General features: G+C 50.7%; 1 protein-coding gene across 12 annotated transcripts in view; it reads left to right on the forward strand.

Moving 5' to 3' along the window:
* The window catches only part of ACACB (acetyl-CoA carboxylase beta), a 114,040-nt gene that overhangs the window by 63,057 nt on the left and 34,956 nt on the right, over nucleotides 1-16,027 (forward strand). For all 12 annotated transcript variants that reach the window (XM_066260351.1, XM_066260354.1, XM_066260355.1 and 9 more), the window contains 13 exons: nucleotides 1,669-1,819; nucleotides 1,924-2,027; nucleotides 2,891-2,972; nucleotides 4,798-4,943; nucleotides 6,102-6,252; nucleotides 7,482-7,616; nucleotides 7,966-8,112; nucleotides 10,383-10,571; nucleotides 12,447-12,547; nucleotides 14,055-14,143; nucleotides 14,232-14,356; nucleotides 15,058-15,171; nucleotides 15,352-15,465. In XM_066260351.1, coding sequence (XP_066116448.1) covers nucleotides 1,669-1,819; nucleotides 1,924-2,027; nucleotides 2,891-2,972; nucleotides 4,798-4,943; nucleotides 6,102-6,252; nucleotides 7,482-7,616; nucleotides 7,966-8,112; nucleotides 10,383-10,571; nucleotides 12,447-12,547; nucleotides 14,055-14,143; nucleotides 14,232-14,356; nucleotides 15,058-15,171; nucleotides 15,352-15,465 — 1,648 coding nt within the window. The remainder of the gene's footprint in view (nucleotides 1-1,668; nucleotides 1,820-1,923; nucleotides 2,028-2,890; nucleotides 2,973-4,797; nucleotides 4,944-6,101; nucleotides 6,253-7,481; nucleotides 7,617-7,965; nucleotides 8,113-10,382; nucleotides 10,572-12,446; nucleotides 12,548-14,054; nucleotides 14,144-14,231; nucleotides 14,357-15,057; nucleotides 15,172-15,351; nucleotides 15,466-16,027) is intronic.

Genomic DNA, 16,027 nt, shown 5'->3' on the forward strand with positions numbered 1-16,027 from the left:
CCCTGTGTAAACGCCCTGTCTGAGCACGGAGTCTGTCTTCCTGTATTTGAGATCCATGAAATATAACAACCTCCCCAAGGTCACTGCTCTTGAGGTTATTGTTGGTCAGACTTGACAGGAAGCCAAAGAATGTTCGAGGGCGTTCCAAACGTTTAACATGTGCTGAGTACTGTAGCTTTTTTGTTAAAAAAAAAAAAAAAAAAAAGAGGTGTGTGTATGGCAGGGATCTCCTTTAAATTTAAATCTCATAAGAAGTTCCCGGAGAAACCCATGTTAACAAAGGGACCCCCGAATTCTAGAACACATCTTTTTCTTGCCTTGACCTGGGTGCACAAAGGTCAAAACTAGTTCACACATTGTCATTCAATGGTCCAGTGTCGTGGGTAACTGTTCTTAGAATGAAACATCCAAAAGGCATTGTGGACATTTTATTTAAAAAGCTTGAAAATCTATGTGGCCGCGGGCACTTAGCCGTGAATTAAACTGAGTTTGGTGGTTTTGATGAGCGAGCTTTCTTTGCCAGCTTCGAATGGTTAGTTTTAATCATGCTCAGCAAAATATTGAGACCCTTGCAGTTGAGGATGAATAAGAATTCTTACGGGTGGGATGGAGGTCAGCTGGCCCAGCCCACTCCACGTGAAATGGCCTGGGGCTTGTCTCATGCTGCGAATGAATGACCAGTGGCAACTTCAACAGGATCCAGAGGGAAAAAATTCTAGCTCTTTATGATGCCGCCAGAGTCCAGTAGGGGGATCAATTATCCAGGTGTCCTTGGAGCTGTGGGATTTCTCAGTGCCCTAACTGGCCAAATCCTGAGCAAACTGGGACAAGTTGGTCACCCTCAGTTTGGCGGCTTAACTCTTAGGTGCAGGTTTGGGTCCTACAGCTGGAGCCTATCGACACCCTTACTTGACCTCACCGCATCCCGTCTCTCTCACCGCCACCGTGGGGCAGTTACTGCCCCTTTGCCACACCTGCTGACAGCACACAGGAATGCCATAAGAGCTGTGATAACTGCTGTCCCAGGAAGTGAAGTCTTCTAATGCCTCCTTCATCTCTGGCACATTTCCCCCAAAACTCTGTCCCTATGATGTCACAGGGAGTGGAGGTGTCAGCCCTTTATACTAGACACCCTGTCGGAGGGGCGAGGCAGCCTGTCTGGGAAGTGGGAGCTGGTTACTAGCCAAGCACATGCTAGCTGGTGACTGCCAAGCCCTGAGTGGGCTCACAGTGTAAATTGTCGGTGCGTCCCGTGCACGCCAGGCAGAGTAACTGTGCGCACGGGCAGAGAGCGGCACCAGCTCTGGAACATGGGGATAGAGAGGCAGAGTGGCTGTGGTTAATTAGATTTGTGAATAATCATGCTCATAGCAGTTGACAGTTATTGATCAGTGACTGGGTGCTTTCTATGGATTGTCTCGTTTTAATCCTCAAGCACCTGTCTGAAGTCAGGATTATTTCCTCATTTTCCAGATGAGGAAACTGAGGCCCACAGGCAGTTAAGTCACTGGCCCAAGATGGCTCGACCAGTAAATGCTGGAGCTGAGGTTGACCCATGATGTCCAATTCAGGGCCCTCTTCACTTCTGTGCTGTTCTGGCTTTCCGGGAACCTTGCAGGAACCCCGTATGTTAATTGGGAAAACAATCTGTGTGCGTTCCCCCTCAAGGAACATGGTGGTGGCTTTGAAGGAACTATCCATCCGGGGCGACTTCAGGACCACCGTGGAATATCTCATTAACCTCCTGGAGACCGAGAGCTTCCAGAACAACGACATTGACACTGGGTGGTTGGATCACCTCATTGCTCAAAAAGTGCAGGTGAGGAGCTGCGTACGTCTCCCCTTCAACCGCAGAGATCACCCCCCCCCCAGCTCCCTCATTGCCTCATGGCAATGAGTACTGAAGTGCAGGGTCTTTCCTAGGCGGAGAAGCCGGACATCATGCTCGGGGTGGTGTGTGGAGCCTTGAACGTGGCCGACGCGATGTTCCGAACCTGCATGACGGATTTCTTACACTCGCTGGAAAGGTAGGGTATGTGGCGGACTCTTCCCCCTTTTGGGATATGTGTTATTGGCAAGTAAGGCAGAACATGTATTATTTGGGTGCCAGTCACCGGGAGATGAGTGTACCCCTCCTTAATGCTAGCCTTTGAAGTTCCTCAGAGAAACCTGGGCTGCCCTGGACAAGGCCGGGAGACAGGGTTCTCAAGGCCGAGGCAGCAGTTAAAATACAGACAGCCGTGTGTTCATTCGTGCTGCTTTGTGTCGGGCATGTCATCGTACTCAGGAGTTTGGAGTTGTAGGATGTGTGTTTTTGGTCCCTCCCAGACCCTCACCCAAATCAGAAGGTGCCTAATGAAATGGACCGGCATGGAAGTGGCCAGGCGCTTAAGGGTTTCTTGGCTTCAGCACCATTGATATTTTGGGCTGGATCATTATTTGTTGTGAGGCTGTCCTCACAACGGCAGCATCCTTGGCCCCATTCATAGGGTCCCTTCCCCTACAGAAGTCATGGCAATCAGATCCAGACTACTGACCATAGTGAAGCCTCGTGACATTCAAATATGCCTCCAGATATTGCCAAATGGCCAGGGGTAGAGGTAAAAATTGCCCCCAGTTGAGAATCACTATGTGATAGGAAAATGAAACTACCACAATGAAAATAAAGGGATAAGCATTTTCACCGCTTGGTGGTCATGCTTCTGAATGGAGATGGAATTGCATCCTGTATGCTGGTCTCTTTTCTAAGCAGGCAGTAGGATCTCCACACACAGAACTTTATGAGGGCTATTGTGGATTTAGCTTCCTGCATGATGCTTCAACCTGGGGGTGTGGCCGCAGAGTTCTCAGTTGCTCCCAGAGCCGACCGCAGGTCTCCCCTCTCTTTCAGAGGCCAGGTCCTCCCTGCAGACTCTCTGCTGAACACCGTGGATGTGGAGTTAATTTACGGAGGCATTAAGTATATTCTCAAGGTAAAGGCCCGTGTTTCTTGGATGTCTCCAACACTCTGGAGCCTGAGGGAGTCTTTATTCCTGTGATGAGCGATTCCCGGAGTGGATTTTTTCACACTTGAGTCCCAGGATGCTCTCATGTAGCCAATGACCTTGAAACCTGAACACTTTGGATTTGAGAACATGTAGGCTTGAGCAATATGCACAAGGCATGATGGAGCGTGTATTAGCTTCCAGTGGCTGCTATGCAAGTGCCACAAACTGGGGGCTTCAAACGATGGAAATTTACTCTTTCATGCTTCTGGAGGCCCGAAGTCCAAAGTCAAAGTGTGGGCTGGGCCCTGGTCTCTTTGAAGACTCCAAGGGAGAGCCCATTCCCTGCTTTTCTAGCTTCTGATGCTTGTAGGCTCCTGGTCCAAGTTGGGGTGCTCTGTGGGGCCAAAGTGTCCCCAGGAAGCCAAGGCCTCCTGGTACTTTCGAGTCGTATGTTTTGGGGAAGGAAAAAGAGAGTGGAGCTCAAATCCATATTTTTTTACTTTGTTTTTAGTATATAGCTAAGCACGCGTTGAACTTTCAACTTCGGAGTATTTTAGGCTTAGTTTAGCTGAATGAACGTGTTGTCCGTGGGGGTGTGTTATAAAAGCACTTCCCCTCCGGCCCCCAAGGTTTCCTGGCTACCTTTGGGCCTTCCTCCCAACTCTATATAAATATGGCACACGCTCATAGAAAGTTTCAGAATTTCAAACAAGCACAGGGCATCAGGAAAACAAACCCAGCATGTGGTGCCCCCCTGGAGGCAACCCGGTTAATGTTTCAGCATCTCACTTCAGTTAGTCATTTTCCTCCATGCACTGATTTTACAAAGTTGAGGTCATGGTGCAAACATGCTTTAACTGATTTTATATTATGCTGGCATAATGTTTCCCCCTGTTACTAACCAGTGTTCTATAATATCAGCTGAGTGTCCGATAGAATTTAGGGATGGAAATGTTCTAGAATTGCACTATCCAGTCGGGGCCGCCTGGGGCTCTTGAGCACTTGTAATGTGTCAGGTATAACTGAGGAACTGAATTCTACATTTTATTTTATTTTAATATTTACATTTAAACAGCCACAAGTGGCTAGGGGCTACCATATTTGACAGCGCAGGTCTGGAATATTTCATTGCAAGGTGGTTGCGTAGCTAGTTTGGTTCTTACTGTTACCATAAATAATGCAATCAATATTCCTTTATTTCTTGCACCTTTAGTCTCAAAACCTGTATTTTATAGGTTGAGGGCTCTTTAGGGTACTTGTTTTCTGAGAAAGAATATACATAATGCACTGAGGGCCCGGTAGGGTCAGGATGTCAGATTGAAAAGCAAAGCCAAGGCCAGGGCCTGGCCACCTGTGCCTCTCTCAAGTGTCCCTAATCTCTTGTGTGCCTCTGGGCAGAGCCATGTGTGGGAGGCGGAGCCCTAGTCCACCTCACTGCTGGAGTCCCCAAGGCTGCCTGGCCTAAAGTGAGAGCCCCTCCCTGCCGCTCAGGTGACCCTGCTTTGGCGGGGGGGCTGATGCTTGGGGGTAGGAACGAGAGGAGCACACAGTTGGTGAGAGGTGGCCAGTGGGGCAGGTCCCTTGGCCAGCGACCGTTAGCCCACGCACAGGGCAGGGGTGGCACACTCTCTCCAGGCTCTGTTCCTGTCGGCTTCTCACCCCGGGTGAGTGAGGGCTGGGACTGGACAGACAAGTCCACTGTGCACTTCCACGGTGGACACTAGCCCTAGCTCCTGGTGGGGGGGGTGAAGCAGGCGGGGACCAGACAGCATTCTGGGGGCACAGGGACAAGCAGACATCCTGAATTCAGGTGGCCCGGCAGTCTCTGACCATGTTCGTCCTCATCATGAACGGCTGTCACATCGAGATCGACGCCCACCGGCTGAACGACGGTGGGCTCCTGCTGTCCTACAACGGCAACAGCTACACGACCTACATGAAGGAAGAAGTTGACAGGTGCGTGCGGCGCGGGTCCCACTGAGGGCTGGGCCGCAGTGCCAGCCCTCTCCCGTGGAGTTGAAAACATGAAGGTACTCTTTGTGCAGCACAAGGGTCTTAGATAAAGTACCTTGTCCAGCAAATTCTTGGGCCAATGGAGAGAGTTTAATCTCATGGCTGGAGTTTCATGAAACTGGTCAGACACTTATGGGCGGCACCCTGGAGGCCCTTTTCTGGTAACATGGGAAGATTCAGAACTGAGCGGGATGTGACTCTCAGCCCCTTGGCCTGAGAGGTGTGTGTTGAGGGGCCAGCTGCCCTGTGTCTGAGCTGCAGCGCCCACACCCATGTGAGCACAGGCTTGGATGAGATGCTGCTGTCCAGTTAGGGCAGCGGCGCTTCAGTGAGTGTCTGCTTGTACCGGGCATTAGGCTCGGTGTTAGCATGGAGCCGTGGTCATGACTTGTTGAGCCTGTGGGGGAAGGTGACACATGGAACGAGTGGACAGTGGCAGGAAGGGTTGCACCCTGAAACATTTAGCACAGGGGCATCACGAGATAGACCCAGAGACCCTCAGCTCTAGCGAGTCTGACCATTCCGAGCTTACACAGTGAAATGTGGACCACCCTGCTGAGCAGGCAACGCTGACCCCTGGCCAAGGAGAGTAAGATGGGGGAGGGTGGGGATGCCAGAGGCCCCATGTTTGAAAAAACTCCAGTTAGAGAGCGCAGTCTCTCTTTCCAATTCTTGATCAGAGAGGGCAGATGAGATCCATCTCAGATCAGTGATGTTCCTCTTTTTAACCCATGTTCCACTGACGGGGCAGGCTCTCCCCTGTTAAGCTATAAGGTGAAAACTTACAGTCAGTAAATATTTACTGAGTAATGTTTATTGATTGCTTTCTCTGTGCCTGTTGGAATTACGTCAGTAAAAGGAATTAGTTTTCAGCCAGAAAAGGGTCACACCCTCCACTCCCCCAACTTGCTCCTGATATATTTGCAGTGACTGTCAAACGTCACCATTTGGAAAAGTGCAGTCCCCCAAACTGCCCACAGGGTGACGCTCAGGGCTGCCTTTAGGAAGAGAAATACTGTAGAAAGCCTGAGTTGGGCACACTGGGTTAGTGGTTCTTCCCAGTCCCTCCACATACACACGCACACTCCTCCTCTTTCCCAGTTACCGGATTACCATCGGCAACAAGACCTGTGTGTTTGAGAAGGAGAATGACCCCACGGTCCTGAGAGCCCCGTCGGCTGGGAAGCTGATGCAGTACACAGTGGAGGACGGGGGCCACGTGGAGGCTGGCAGCAGCTATGCTGAGCTGGAGGTGAGCACAGAGCAGGCCCTCGGAGGGTCAGTCAGGCCTCCCCTGCTCCCCAAGGGAGGGCTGTTGGGCATTGCTTTTGCAGATGGGCCTCACCTCTTACCTGCGCCATGGCTGCAGATTCCTAGGAGAGCGAGTGTGCGGGCTTCAGCCCAGATCCCCTGCAGTATTTAAAGGGGAAACCTCAAAAACGCCCTCCTTCCTGGAAATTACTAAGAACTGACTAATGATGGTGGCAATTAAAAAGTCTTAAGCCAACACGTGCAAAACACTTTCCACGTGGCAGGAACCGTTCTGAGTATTTTACTATCTTTAATTACCTTCTTTAGTCTTCTCAGCCATCATAGGATATGGGCACGAAATTGACCCCCATTTTACACATGAAGAAACGGGGCCCAAGCGGGCCAATAAACTGATTTGAGATCACGGAGAGCCAGGGTTCCCACTCGGCCTCCATTCCTGGCTGCCAAGGACAATAATAATGATAATGGCAATGAAAATACAGGAAGAGTGGGCCAGGTTCTTCCTTGCTGAATCCTTATAAGACCCCTGTGAGGCAAGACTATCATTTTACAAGAGAGGACATGGGACAAGAGAGGGAAAGGCACTTGCTGGAGGTCACAGAGTGATACCTGGGGTGCTGAGATTGCAGCCTGGGCCTGGCTGACTTGAGTGCCCGTGCTGTGACCCACTGAGCTGAGGGTCGCCCATAGCCCAGGAACAAAACGCATCCTGTCCACACATCCAGGCTCTCGGGCCACTTACAGGGATTGCTGACCGTCTATGTTGTGAGTCCATTCTTCATTTCACAACACGTTCCCAGAGGGTTTTCTTGCTACCTCATAAAAAGGAGCAAGTCACAAAATGCACCACACTTTGGGAACGTGCATGCTGATCATCCTACGTAATATGATTTAAGTATAGTTCTGAGAGCGAGGCTTTACTTTCAAAATAAAGATCGGCTTCCAGGCCTGTAAAATGGGCACATAATACCTGCCTCCCCGCTAGCTTTGCAGATGGAGGTGCTTCATGAACGGCTGAACGGCACTGCGCCTGGCTTCCGGTAACAGCTGCTTCCCTCTCTGCTTTCCGCTTGAGCTCTGCCCAGGGAGTCGTTTGGTTTCAGTGCCGCAGGCCCTGCTCCAGAGTTCCTCCTTCTGGATGGCTCTGGGCATCACACATACAGGCCAGCCCTGCTGGGCTCCATCCTACTGCTTCTTTCTGCAACACAGGTGATGAAGATGATCATGGCCCTGAACGTGCAGGAGAGCGGCCAGGTGAAGTACATCAAGCGCCCAGGGGCCATGCTGGAAGCAGGCTGCGTGGTGGCCAGGCTGGAGCTCGATGACCCTTCTAAAGTGCACCCGGTAGGTGGCACCTGGCACGGCCACCCAGGCTGGCTCAGGTGCGCTCAAAGCCTCTACCTGCCTGTTCAGGGAGCCGAGCAGACTCTAGGCTCCTGGCTTTTATCCTACCTCGAAATTACTTGGGGAACATAATTTGCTATGATATTTGCAAAGGGGAAGATTTGGAAAACCGCATGGGGGTGTGGACTTAACAATTTTAACTTTCTAATATCTTTTCTTCCGTTTTCTCAGGCTTCATCCTGAGAATATTGTACATATTGCATGTTGGTAGATCTGTCTCAGCCCTCGGCTTGTCTCTATCCGGACGCCACAGTGTCCTTGACCTCTGGTGGTCGTTGTGTCTCATCAGGCCAAGCCGTTCACGGGAGAGCTCCCTCCCCAGCAAACTCTGCCCATCGTTGGGGAGAAACTACACCAGGTCTTCCACAGCGTCCTGGAGAATCTGACCAACATCATGAGTGGCTACTGTCTGCCAGAGCCTATCTTTAGCATAAAGGTAGGTCACATGTGTGGGGTGGCTGCATGTTCTGCACCAGTGTGTAGATCCGTGTGAGGAGCTAGAAGGAAAGAACTCCACGAGCTCAGAGGTCTCCATTGACCTCCATTGACGTAAGGAGCAAAGCAGTGGTCAGTTCTCTGTTTGTATAAAGGACCTGTTCCTCGGTTGGATTGTACACAAGGGGGTACTTTTCTCCTTGATTATAAACTGTTGCAAAAGTGACACTTGGTTTTTCACAGTTGAGTTCAGCTGGACACTGAGAATGTTCAAGTGGTAAAGAGAGGAGTCAACGGGGTCACTGTTTTAAAGAGAGAAGGTAGAAGGAGGTGCTTTGTTCAGAAACACAACTTTATTCATGGTTCACTGTCCTAGGGTCCTGTCTACTCCATAGAGAAATAAGTTCTCAAGCTTTCAGACCTCTGTGACAGACCCGTGACCCTAAACCCAACATCAGTAGCAATAAAACTATGCTGTGTCATATTCAGTCTCAGGATAGTAAATCATGGTGATGATAACAACAGCCAACCCTAAAAAAAACCCCACAATGACCAACCCTTGTCTGTTACATACTGTATGCCAGCTGCTACTCTAAGCACTTAACATGTCTTGTCATTTAATCTTCCCAACAACCTGTGAGATCAGAACTTTTACTAATTCAATTTTACAGGTGAGGAAACTGAGGCACTGAGAGGCTAAGAAACTTGCTGTGTTTCACCCATAAAGAACCAGAGATGGGATTGGAACCCTGGCCCTCTGGCTTTAGAGTCCAGGCTCTGAACTCCTCTGCTGTGCAACTTTATTGGGATTACTTAGTCTCTGCACTTGCAAATGCATGCAGCATTTGGTTTTTAAACCTTGTCGCAACGCGCCCTGGCTGGTTGGCTCAGTGGTAGAGCGTCGGCCTGGCATGCAGAAGTCCCGGGTTCGATTCCCGGCCAGGGCACACAGGAGAAGCGCCCATCTGCTTCTCCACCCCTCCCCCTCTCCTTCCTCTCTGTCTCTCTCTTCCCCTCCCGCAGCCGAGGCTCCATTGGAGCAAAGATGGCCCGGGTGCTGGGGATGGCTCCTTGGCCTCTGCCCCAGGCGCTAGAGTGGCTCTGGTCGCAACAGAGCGACCCCCCCCCCCCCGAGGGGCAGAGCATCGCCCCCTGGTGGGCATGCCGGGTGGATCCCGGTCGGGTGCATGCGGGAGTCTGACTGTCTCTCCCTGTTTCCAGGTTCAGAAAAATACAAAAAAACAACAACAACAAAAAAACCTTGTCGCAACGTTGTGGGGTTGGCACCAATATCTTCTTCATTCAAAACCTGCCAACATTTCAAATACTTGGATGCCCAGAAGCAATGCAGTGTAGCTGTTAAGAGTCTTTAGAGCGAGATGGCATGATTTGGGCATCCTTGCTTTGCTCTTTCTTTTTTTTTTTTTTTTTTTCCCCTGAAGCTGGAAACAGGGAGAGACAGTCAGACAGACTCCCGCATGCGCCCAACCGGGATCCACCCGGCACGCCCACCATGGGGCGATGCTCTGCCCACCAGGGAGCGATGCTCTGCCCATCCTGGGCGTCGCCATGTTGCGACCAGAGCCACTCTAGCGCCTGAGGCAGAGGCCACAGAGCCATCCCCAGCGCCCGGGCCATCTTTGCTCCAATGGAGCCTTGGCTGCGGGAGGGGAAGAGAGAGACAGAGAGGAAAGCGCGGCGGAGGGGTGGAGAAGCAAATGGGCGCTTCTCCTGTGTGCCCTGGCCGGGAATCGAACCCGGGTCCTCCACACGCTAGGCCGACACTCTACCGCTGAGCCAACCGGCCAGGGCTGCTTTGCTCTTTCTAGCTGAGTGACTCTAGGTAACTTACTTAACCCCTCTGTGTTTTAGTTTTCTCATCTGTGAAATGGGAACAATGATTACACCTACTTTGTAGGGTTGTTTTTGAGGATCAGATGAGAATGTACCAATAAAGGTCTTAGTGTCTGGCACTGAGTGTGCCACAGACATTAGCTCTTCCCATGGCCTTATGTTTTATCCTCACACCACACCAGCAGTCTGGACCCATGCAGTGGGGAGTGGGGGCCTCCCTACGTGGGGAAACTGGGTATTCCTCTTGCGGTCAGGGAATCCGTCCACTCTGGACTGCCCCAAGTCTGCTGGCTCCAGATCTTTGGCCACTTGAGTGCCTGGGGCCTGGGTGGGTTGAGTGCATTGGGCGTCCCATGCTGGGTGGCGGTGCCCACGTCACTGCAGGGCCTGGGGCCAATGCTGGGATCCCTGCTACAGCTGAAGGAGTGGGTGCAGAAGCTCATGATGACCCTCCGACACCCGTCGCTGCCGCTGCTGGAGCTGCAGGAGATCATGACCAGCGTGTCGGGCCGCATCCCAGCCCCCGTGGAGAAGTCGGTCCGCAGGGTGATGGCCCAGTACGCCAGCAACATCACCTCCGTGCTCTGCCAGTTCCCCAGCCAGCAGGTATGTACCCCCGCCCCAGCCCCGCTGGAGTGCCCGTGCCAGGCCGGGTGGATTCCTGGGCACTCAGGTCCCGGTCAGTCTGGCCATCTGTGCTCTGACTGAGTCAGTCTTCATGAAACCCACGTACAGCCCAAGACGTTAGGGGCTGAGAGTTTTCTCTCGAGCCTTCTCTGTAGGATCCCACCTTCCCCCGCAAGCAACAGCTGTTTGGATGAACATAAACAGTTATTAGGCCTCACTCCCTAAAACTTAGATTCAGAATAGGTGTGAGCCGTTGGTACAAATTGAGTGAGCATTTTCCAAAGATACGCCGGCTGAGATAATAGAGGAACTTGTGCGGGTTTTTTTTGCTAGTTTGTAGCTTAGATTCTCTTTCTCTGGTTTTGTAAGGTGACAATCTTGCGGCTACATGATGTATATATAGTTTTTTTTTTCATGGAAACCATTTCAGGTTTCATAAAATATCTAAGAATTCTATGCTTGCCTCATTTTTTTAAAATTACTTTTTAATCAAGCATTTTAAAGATAATTTGCACTTATTTACTTACTTAAAAATTTTTTTGTGTGTGACAGAGACTTAGAGAGACAGAGAGAGGGACAGATAAGGACAGACAGACAGGTAGGGAGAGAGATGAGAAGCATCAATTCTTTGTTGCAGCTCCTTAGTTGTTCATTGATTGCTTTCTTGTATGTGCCTTGACTGGGGGGCTACAGCAGAGTGAGTGACCCCTTGCTGGAGCCAGCAACCTTGGGCTCAAGCTGGTGAGCCTTGCTCAAACCAGATGAGCCCGCACTCAAGTTGGCAACCTCGGGGTTTCGAACCTGGATCCTCCAGGTCCCAGTCCGACACTCTATCCACTGCACCACTGCCTGGTCAGGCTAGATCATTTGCATTTAGAAGAGCTCCTCCCTCTGCCACATTCCCTTCGTGCCCTTTGTCTGGTTAGGCAGGCTACCTACTCTCATCATTCCCCCAACCACGCCTTAGTGATTGGGCAAGCTAGAGATCAATATAGGTCATTGCCAGAGGTCAGCCTCTCTGGAGGTTGGACTATTGTTCCGCCAGAAAAAGGAATGAAATACTGATTCATGTCACATGTTAGAGTCTTGAAAAATGGTATGCAAAGGAAGCCATTCGCAAAAGACCACACGTTGCATGATTCCATCGACATGAAATTGTCCAGGATAGGCAAATCCGCAAGGGAACAAAGTCGATTAATGGTCGCCAGGGCCCGGGGAAAGGGGTGATCAGGAGTGTTTGCAGGGTTCCTTTAGAGGCGGTGATATGCGTGCGGTCAAATTAGATAGGGCGGTGCTTGTACAGCTCTGAGAATATACGAAAATACACTGAATTAATTGTATATTATGACATATGAATTATATCCCAACCGAAAAATAAAAGCAAAACTCTATAAAGAATCTCAATTGAGAAAAGTATGTGTGGATCTTTCGGGATTTGGTCATTGATGCAGATTTTTTCATTTAAAATGTTTTTATTGCCAGAAGGAATATGCTAGTCACATTCAATCTAATTATAAAAATAGGACGCTTCTCCACCTACACTCTTGCTCCCTAGATTTAGAGATTTCCTTCTCTTTTCCCAGAGCTTTCGTATTTGTGAGGAGGTAGAATACAAATGGGCGTATGTCTTCTGGGATTGTTGTCCTCTGGGCTCTTGAATTCCTCAAGCAATACGTGGAGTGGCTGAACAGAGCTGTTTCTGGGTGGCCAGAGGGCTGGAATTTTCTTTTTTCAAATGAGTCTCGGATGGGACTTCCATGGATCCTATGATGGTGGGTCCTTTGGGTGACTTTGGTATGGCGACCAGATTGTGTGGATATGAGTAGCCAGACCGGTCCTCTTTTTCCTGTCCAGATAGCCACCATCCTGGACTGCCACGCGGCTACCCTGCAGCGGAAGGCTGACCGGGAAGTCTTCTTCATGAACACACAGAGCATCGTGCAGTTGGTCCAGCGGTGAGTCCTGGGCTCTCTGTGAGGTGCGGTTGTCACACTGAAGCATCCCGTGTATTGCACCAGGGTGGTGTTCGGGGGTTCTCTTAAGAGCAGGCTCGACTGGGAGATGGTGTCTGAGTTCCTGAGACCCTGATCACGGTCCCAGAGTAGCCATTCCTAATAGCGGAAACCTGGGCAAGGCACTTGACTTGGGTCAATCTTGGTCTGCCAGTTTGTGAAATGGGAATACAGTCACCCCATGCACAGTAAATCATTCTGGGTTCTAAGTGGATGAATTTTCATGCAGTGCCAATAGAGTCCTTGTGGCAGCTTTGAGTACAGGACCATGGGGCAAAATGGCTTTATGGGCCTCAGAGGACGTTACAAGTAGTCATCATTGCAGTTTCGGGGCATTGTTGCAAAGGAGAGTTGATGGAGAATTTGTATTTTATTAAGTAGCTCTGGAGCAGGGAGAACTATTCTGGCAATAAAAAGAACTGCCATCTTGCATGAAAGAAACCTTCTCAGCAAGAAAACTGTTTATAAAGACAGTATTGAGGCATTCTCAGGCTCATGAGCTCATTCAGCTCATGCGTACCACGTTCAGAAACTATCAGATGTGCAGAGAATACGGAACTGTAGGAGACGGCCCTTCTCTTCAGGGAGCTCCCTGACTCCTAGGGACTCACGGGGACAATGTAGTGCTGCAGTTGTTGAAGGGGATCTTCGTGTGGCTTCCCCACAAGGAGAGTTTCCCAGCCACAGGCCAGGAGGGGAGTCCCTCCCCAGGAGACGTCACCTCCTAACCTTAAACTCATCCTTTGGCTTCAGAGAAACACCTAGAAGATTGGAACAAGTGTTAATTAATCAAATTCCCTAGCAGATCTTTCTTTGTTGAATGTAAACATCAAATGTTGTGTGTATTTTTAAAATCACATTTGAGTAAATGGCTGTTACAGGTTTTTTTTCTCTCTTGTTGTTTTCTGCTGATGCTGGGGTTAAACTCAGCATCACACCTCCTAAGGAACTCCATTTCCTGTGTTCAGAAATGATGGAGAAGAGGAAATATTTTAGGGAACGTTCAGGTTAAAATTTGGTTTTAAAAGGGAAAGAAAATTTACACAGGGATCTTTTGGTAAATGTCTTTCAAGTCTCTCGTTTTCTTTCCAAACTGTCTTTACACGTTGAATGGTTAATTGAAAATTTTTCTTTTCAACCACGCATGCAAGGCTCACCCCTTTCTGCATCCCAACTCTGTAAGTGTTTTTCCTTCTCTCTGGGGGGTGGGGCCGGCACCATCCGCAGGCTCAGGCTTAGCCTCTGGTCCCAGCTGCTCCCTTTGCCCTGCAAAGTTAATGCAAATGCACCAACTCGCACATCCCTCCCAGGCCTAAGGCTTAGGGGGGTTCATCCTCCACATACTTGATTAGTTTTCTTCTTTCTGGAATTCTGAAAGCCCTGGCTGTAGCTATTCAGGCACACCAAAAAGTGGAGGTAATCGTTAAGGCAGCCTTCCTTTCCTCCCCAGGTACCGCAGCGGGACCCGCGGATACATGAAGGCGGTGGTGTTGGATCTCCTGAAAAGATATTTACAAGTCGAGCACCATTTCCAACAAGGCAAGAGTCGCCATTGGCACTGGTGACAAGCCACGGGGCAGGAGAGAGCCCGAGCCTTACCCCCGTGCGGCCTTTTGTCTCCCTCTAGCCCACTACGACAAGTGTGTGATAAACCTCAGGGAGAAACTGAAGCCAGACATGTCCCAGGTGCTGGACTGCATCTTCTCCCATGCGCAGGTGGCCAAGAAGAACCAGCTGGTGATCATGTTGATTGTAAGCGGGGAAGGGTGCCCTGTACCCAGAGTGGGGGTAGCTCAAGGGTCTGCAGACTTTTTCTGGAAAGAGCCAGAGAGGAAATATTTTAGATTTTGCCGGTTATATGGTCTCTCTCTGGACCACTCAAAGCTGCCACTGTACAATGTAAGCAAACATGCAGGATTGCGTCCCAATAAACTTTGTCTACAAAACCAGGCAGTGGGTAGGGTTTGTCAGTCCCTGGGGGAGATCATAGCTATCTTACTGTGTGCCAGGAACCCCTGACATCACTGGGGCAAGGATATCGCCTCTCTGAGCCTCACTTTTCTCATCTGTAAAGTGGGGGGCATGATAGCAACTCCTCAAAGGATTGTGAGAATTTGGAGAGATGAATGTCAAGGGTCTAGCTGTTCACCTGGCACATAATGAGTACCCCACAATCGCTGGCCATTAGTAGTGATGCAGACACAGACTTGGATGTGTTTTTTTCTTACCCAGTGTTTAGGGCATGTTTTGAGATGATTGAATGAATGAATGCATCAGGGCACCCACTGGAAAGGGGTAAGGGTATGTGTGTTAGGCTACACCAGGTGTCCTCAGAGGACCGGCCGGCCATCTGGTTTGCTGTGGCAGCAGCCACACCCCTGGCTGAGGATGAATGCAGGCATGTCTCCTTCTGGTGGACAAAAGCCACTTAGATTCTGTTTTGTCCCCGCAAGGATGAACTCTGTGGCCCAGACCCTTCCCTGTCGGAGGAGCTGACCAACATTCTCAACGAGCTCACTCAGTTGAGCAAAAGCGAGCACTGCAAAGTGGCCCTCAGAGCCAGACAGGTAGGGCTGTGGGACACAGTCCCCACTCGGCATGGGGGTTGCGGGGTATGTCTTCCCCACTGTGCTCAGCCCCCACCGCACACAGCCCCTGTTGCTGTCCATGTCCAACCCGATGGGCCTGGCCCTCGGCTTCTCTGGCGAGGCTGGCTCACCCCATCCGCTCTGTCCCCTCCCCTGCAGGTCCTGATCGCCTCCCACCTCCCCTCCTATGAGCTGAGGCACAACCAGGTGGAGTCCATTTTCCTGTCTGCCATCGACAGGTATGGCCACCAGTTCTGCCCGGAAAACCTCAAGGTGAGGCTGTCTTCATCCCTCCCCCTTCCGCAGAGCAAGGCTGTGGCCCAGGTGGGGCCCGGGGAGCAGTGGGCTCCCCGCCATCAGTGCTGACACTCGGGTGCAGGGCACAGTCACAAGTACCAGTGGCTTATCCATGTGGCCAGGGCTGCCTAAGGGGCCCTCAGGGGAGGCTCAGGCAGCAGGGCTCGCCTGGGAAGGATTTATTTTCTTTAATTTTTCTATTGATTGAAAGAGAGAGAGGAAGGAAGAGAGGAGGGGTAGGAAGGAAGAGAGAGGGAGAGAGAAGCATCAACTTGTTTCACTTTGTGCACTCATTGATTGTTTCTCCTATGTGCCCTATCTGGGGATTGAACCCACAACCTCTGGTGCACTGTGTCCATGCTTTATCTACTGAGCCACCTGGCCAGGGCCCAGGAAGGATGATTTTTAAAATTCAGGTGTGATGGAGTTTTAGAAGCTGCAAGGCTCGTGTGGCTAAGTCATGGCTTCATCTTCCCAGGGCTCCCCCCACCCCCACTCTGCCTCATTTAGGAGGCTCCACGTGCACCCTCTGTGCCTG

Source organism: Saccopteryx bilineata, chromosome 2 (assembly GCF_036850765.1).
Source record: "Saccopteryx bilineata isolate mSacBil1 chromosome 2, mSacBil1_pri_phased_curated, whole genome shotgun sequence".
Lineage (NCBI taxonomy): Eukaryota > Metazoa > Chordata > Mammalia > Chiroptera > Emballonuridae > Saccopteryx > Saccopteryx bilineata.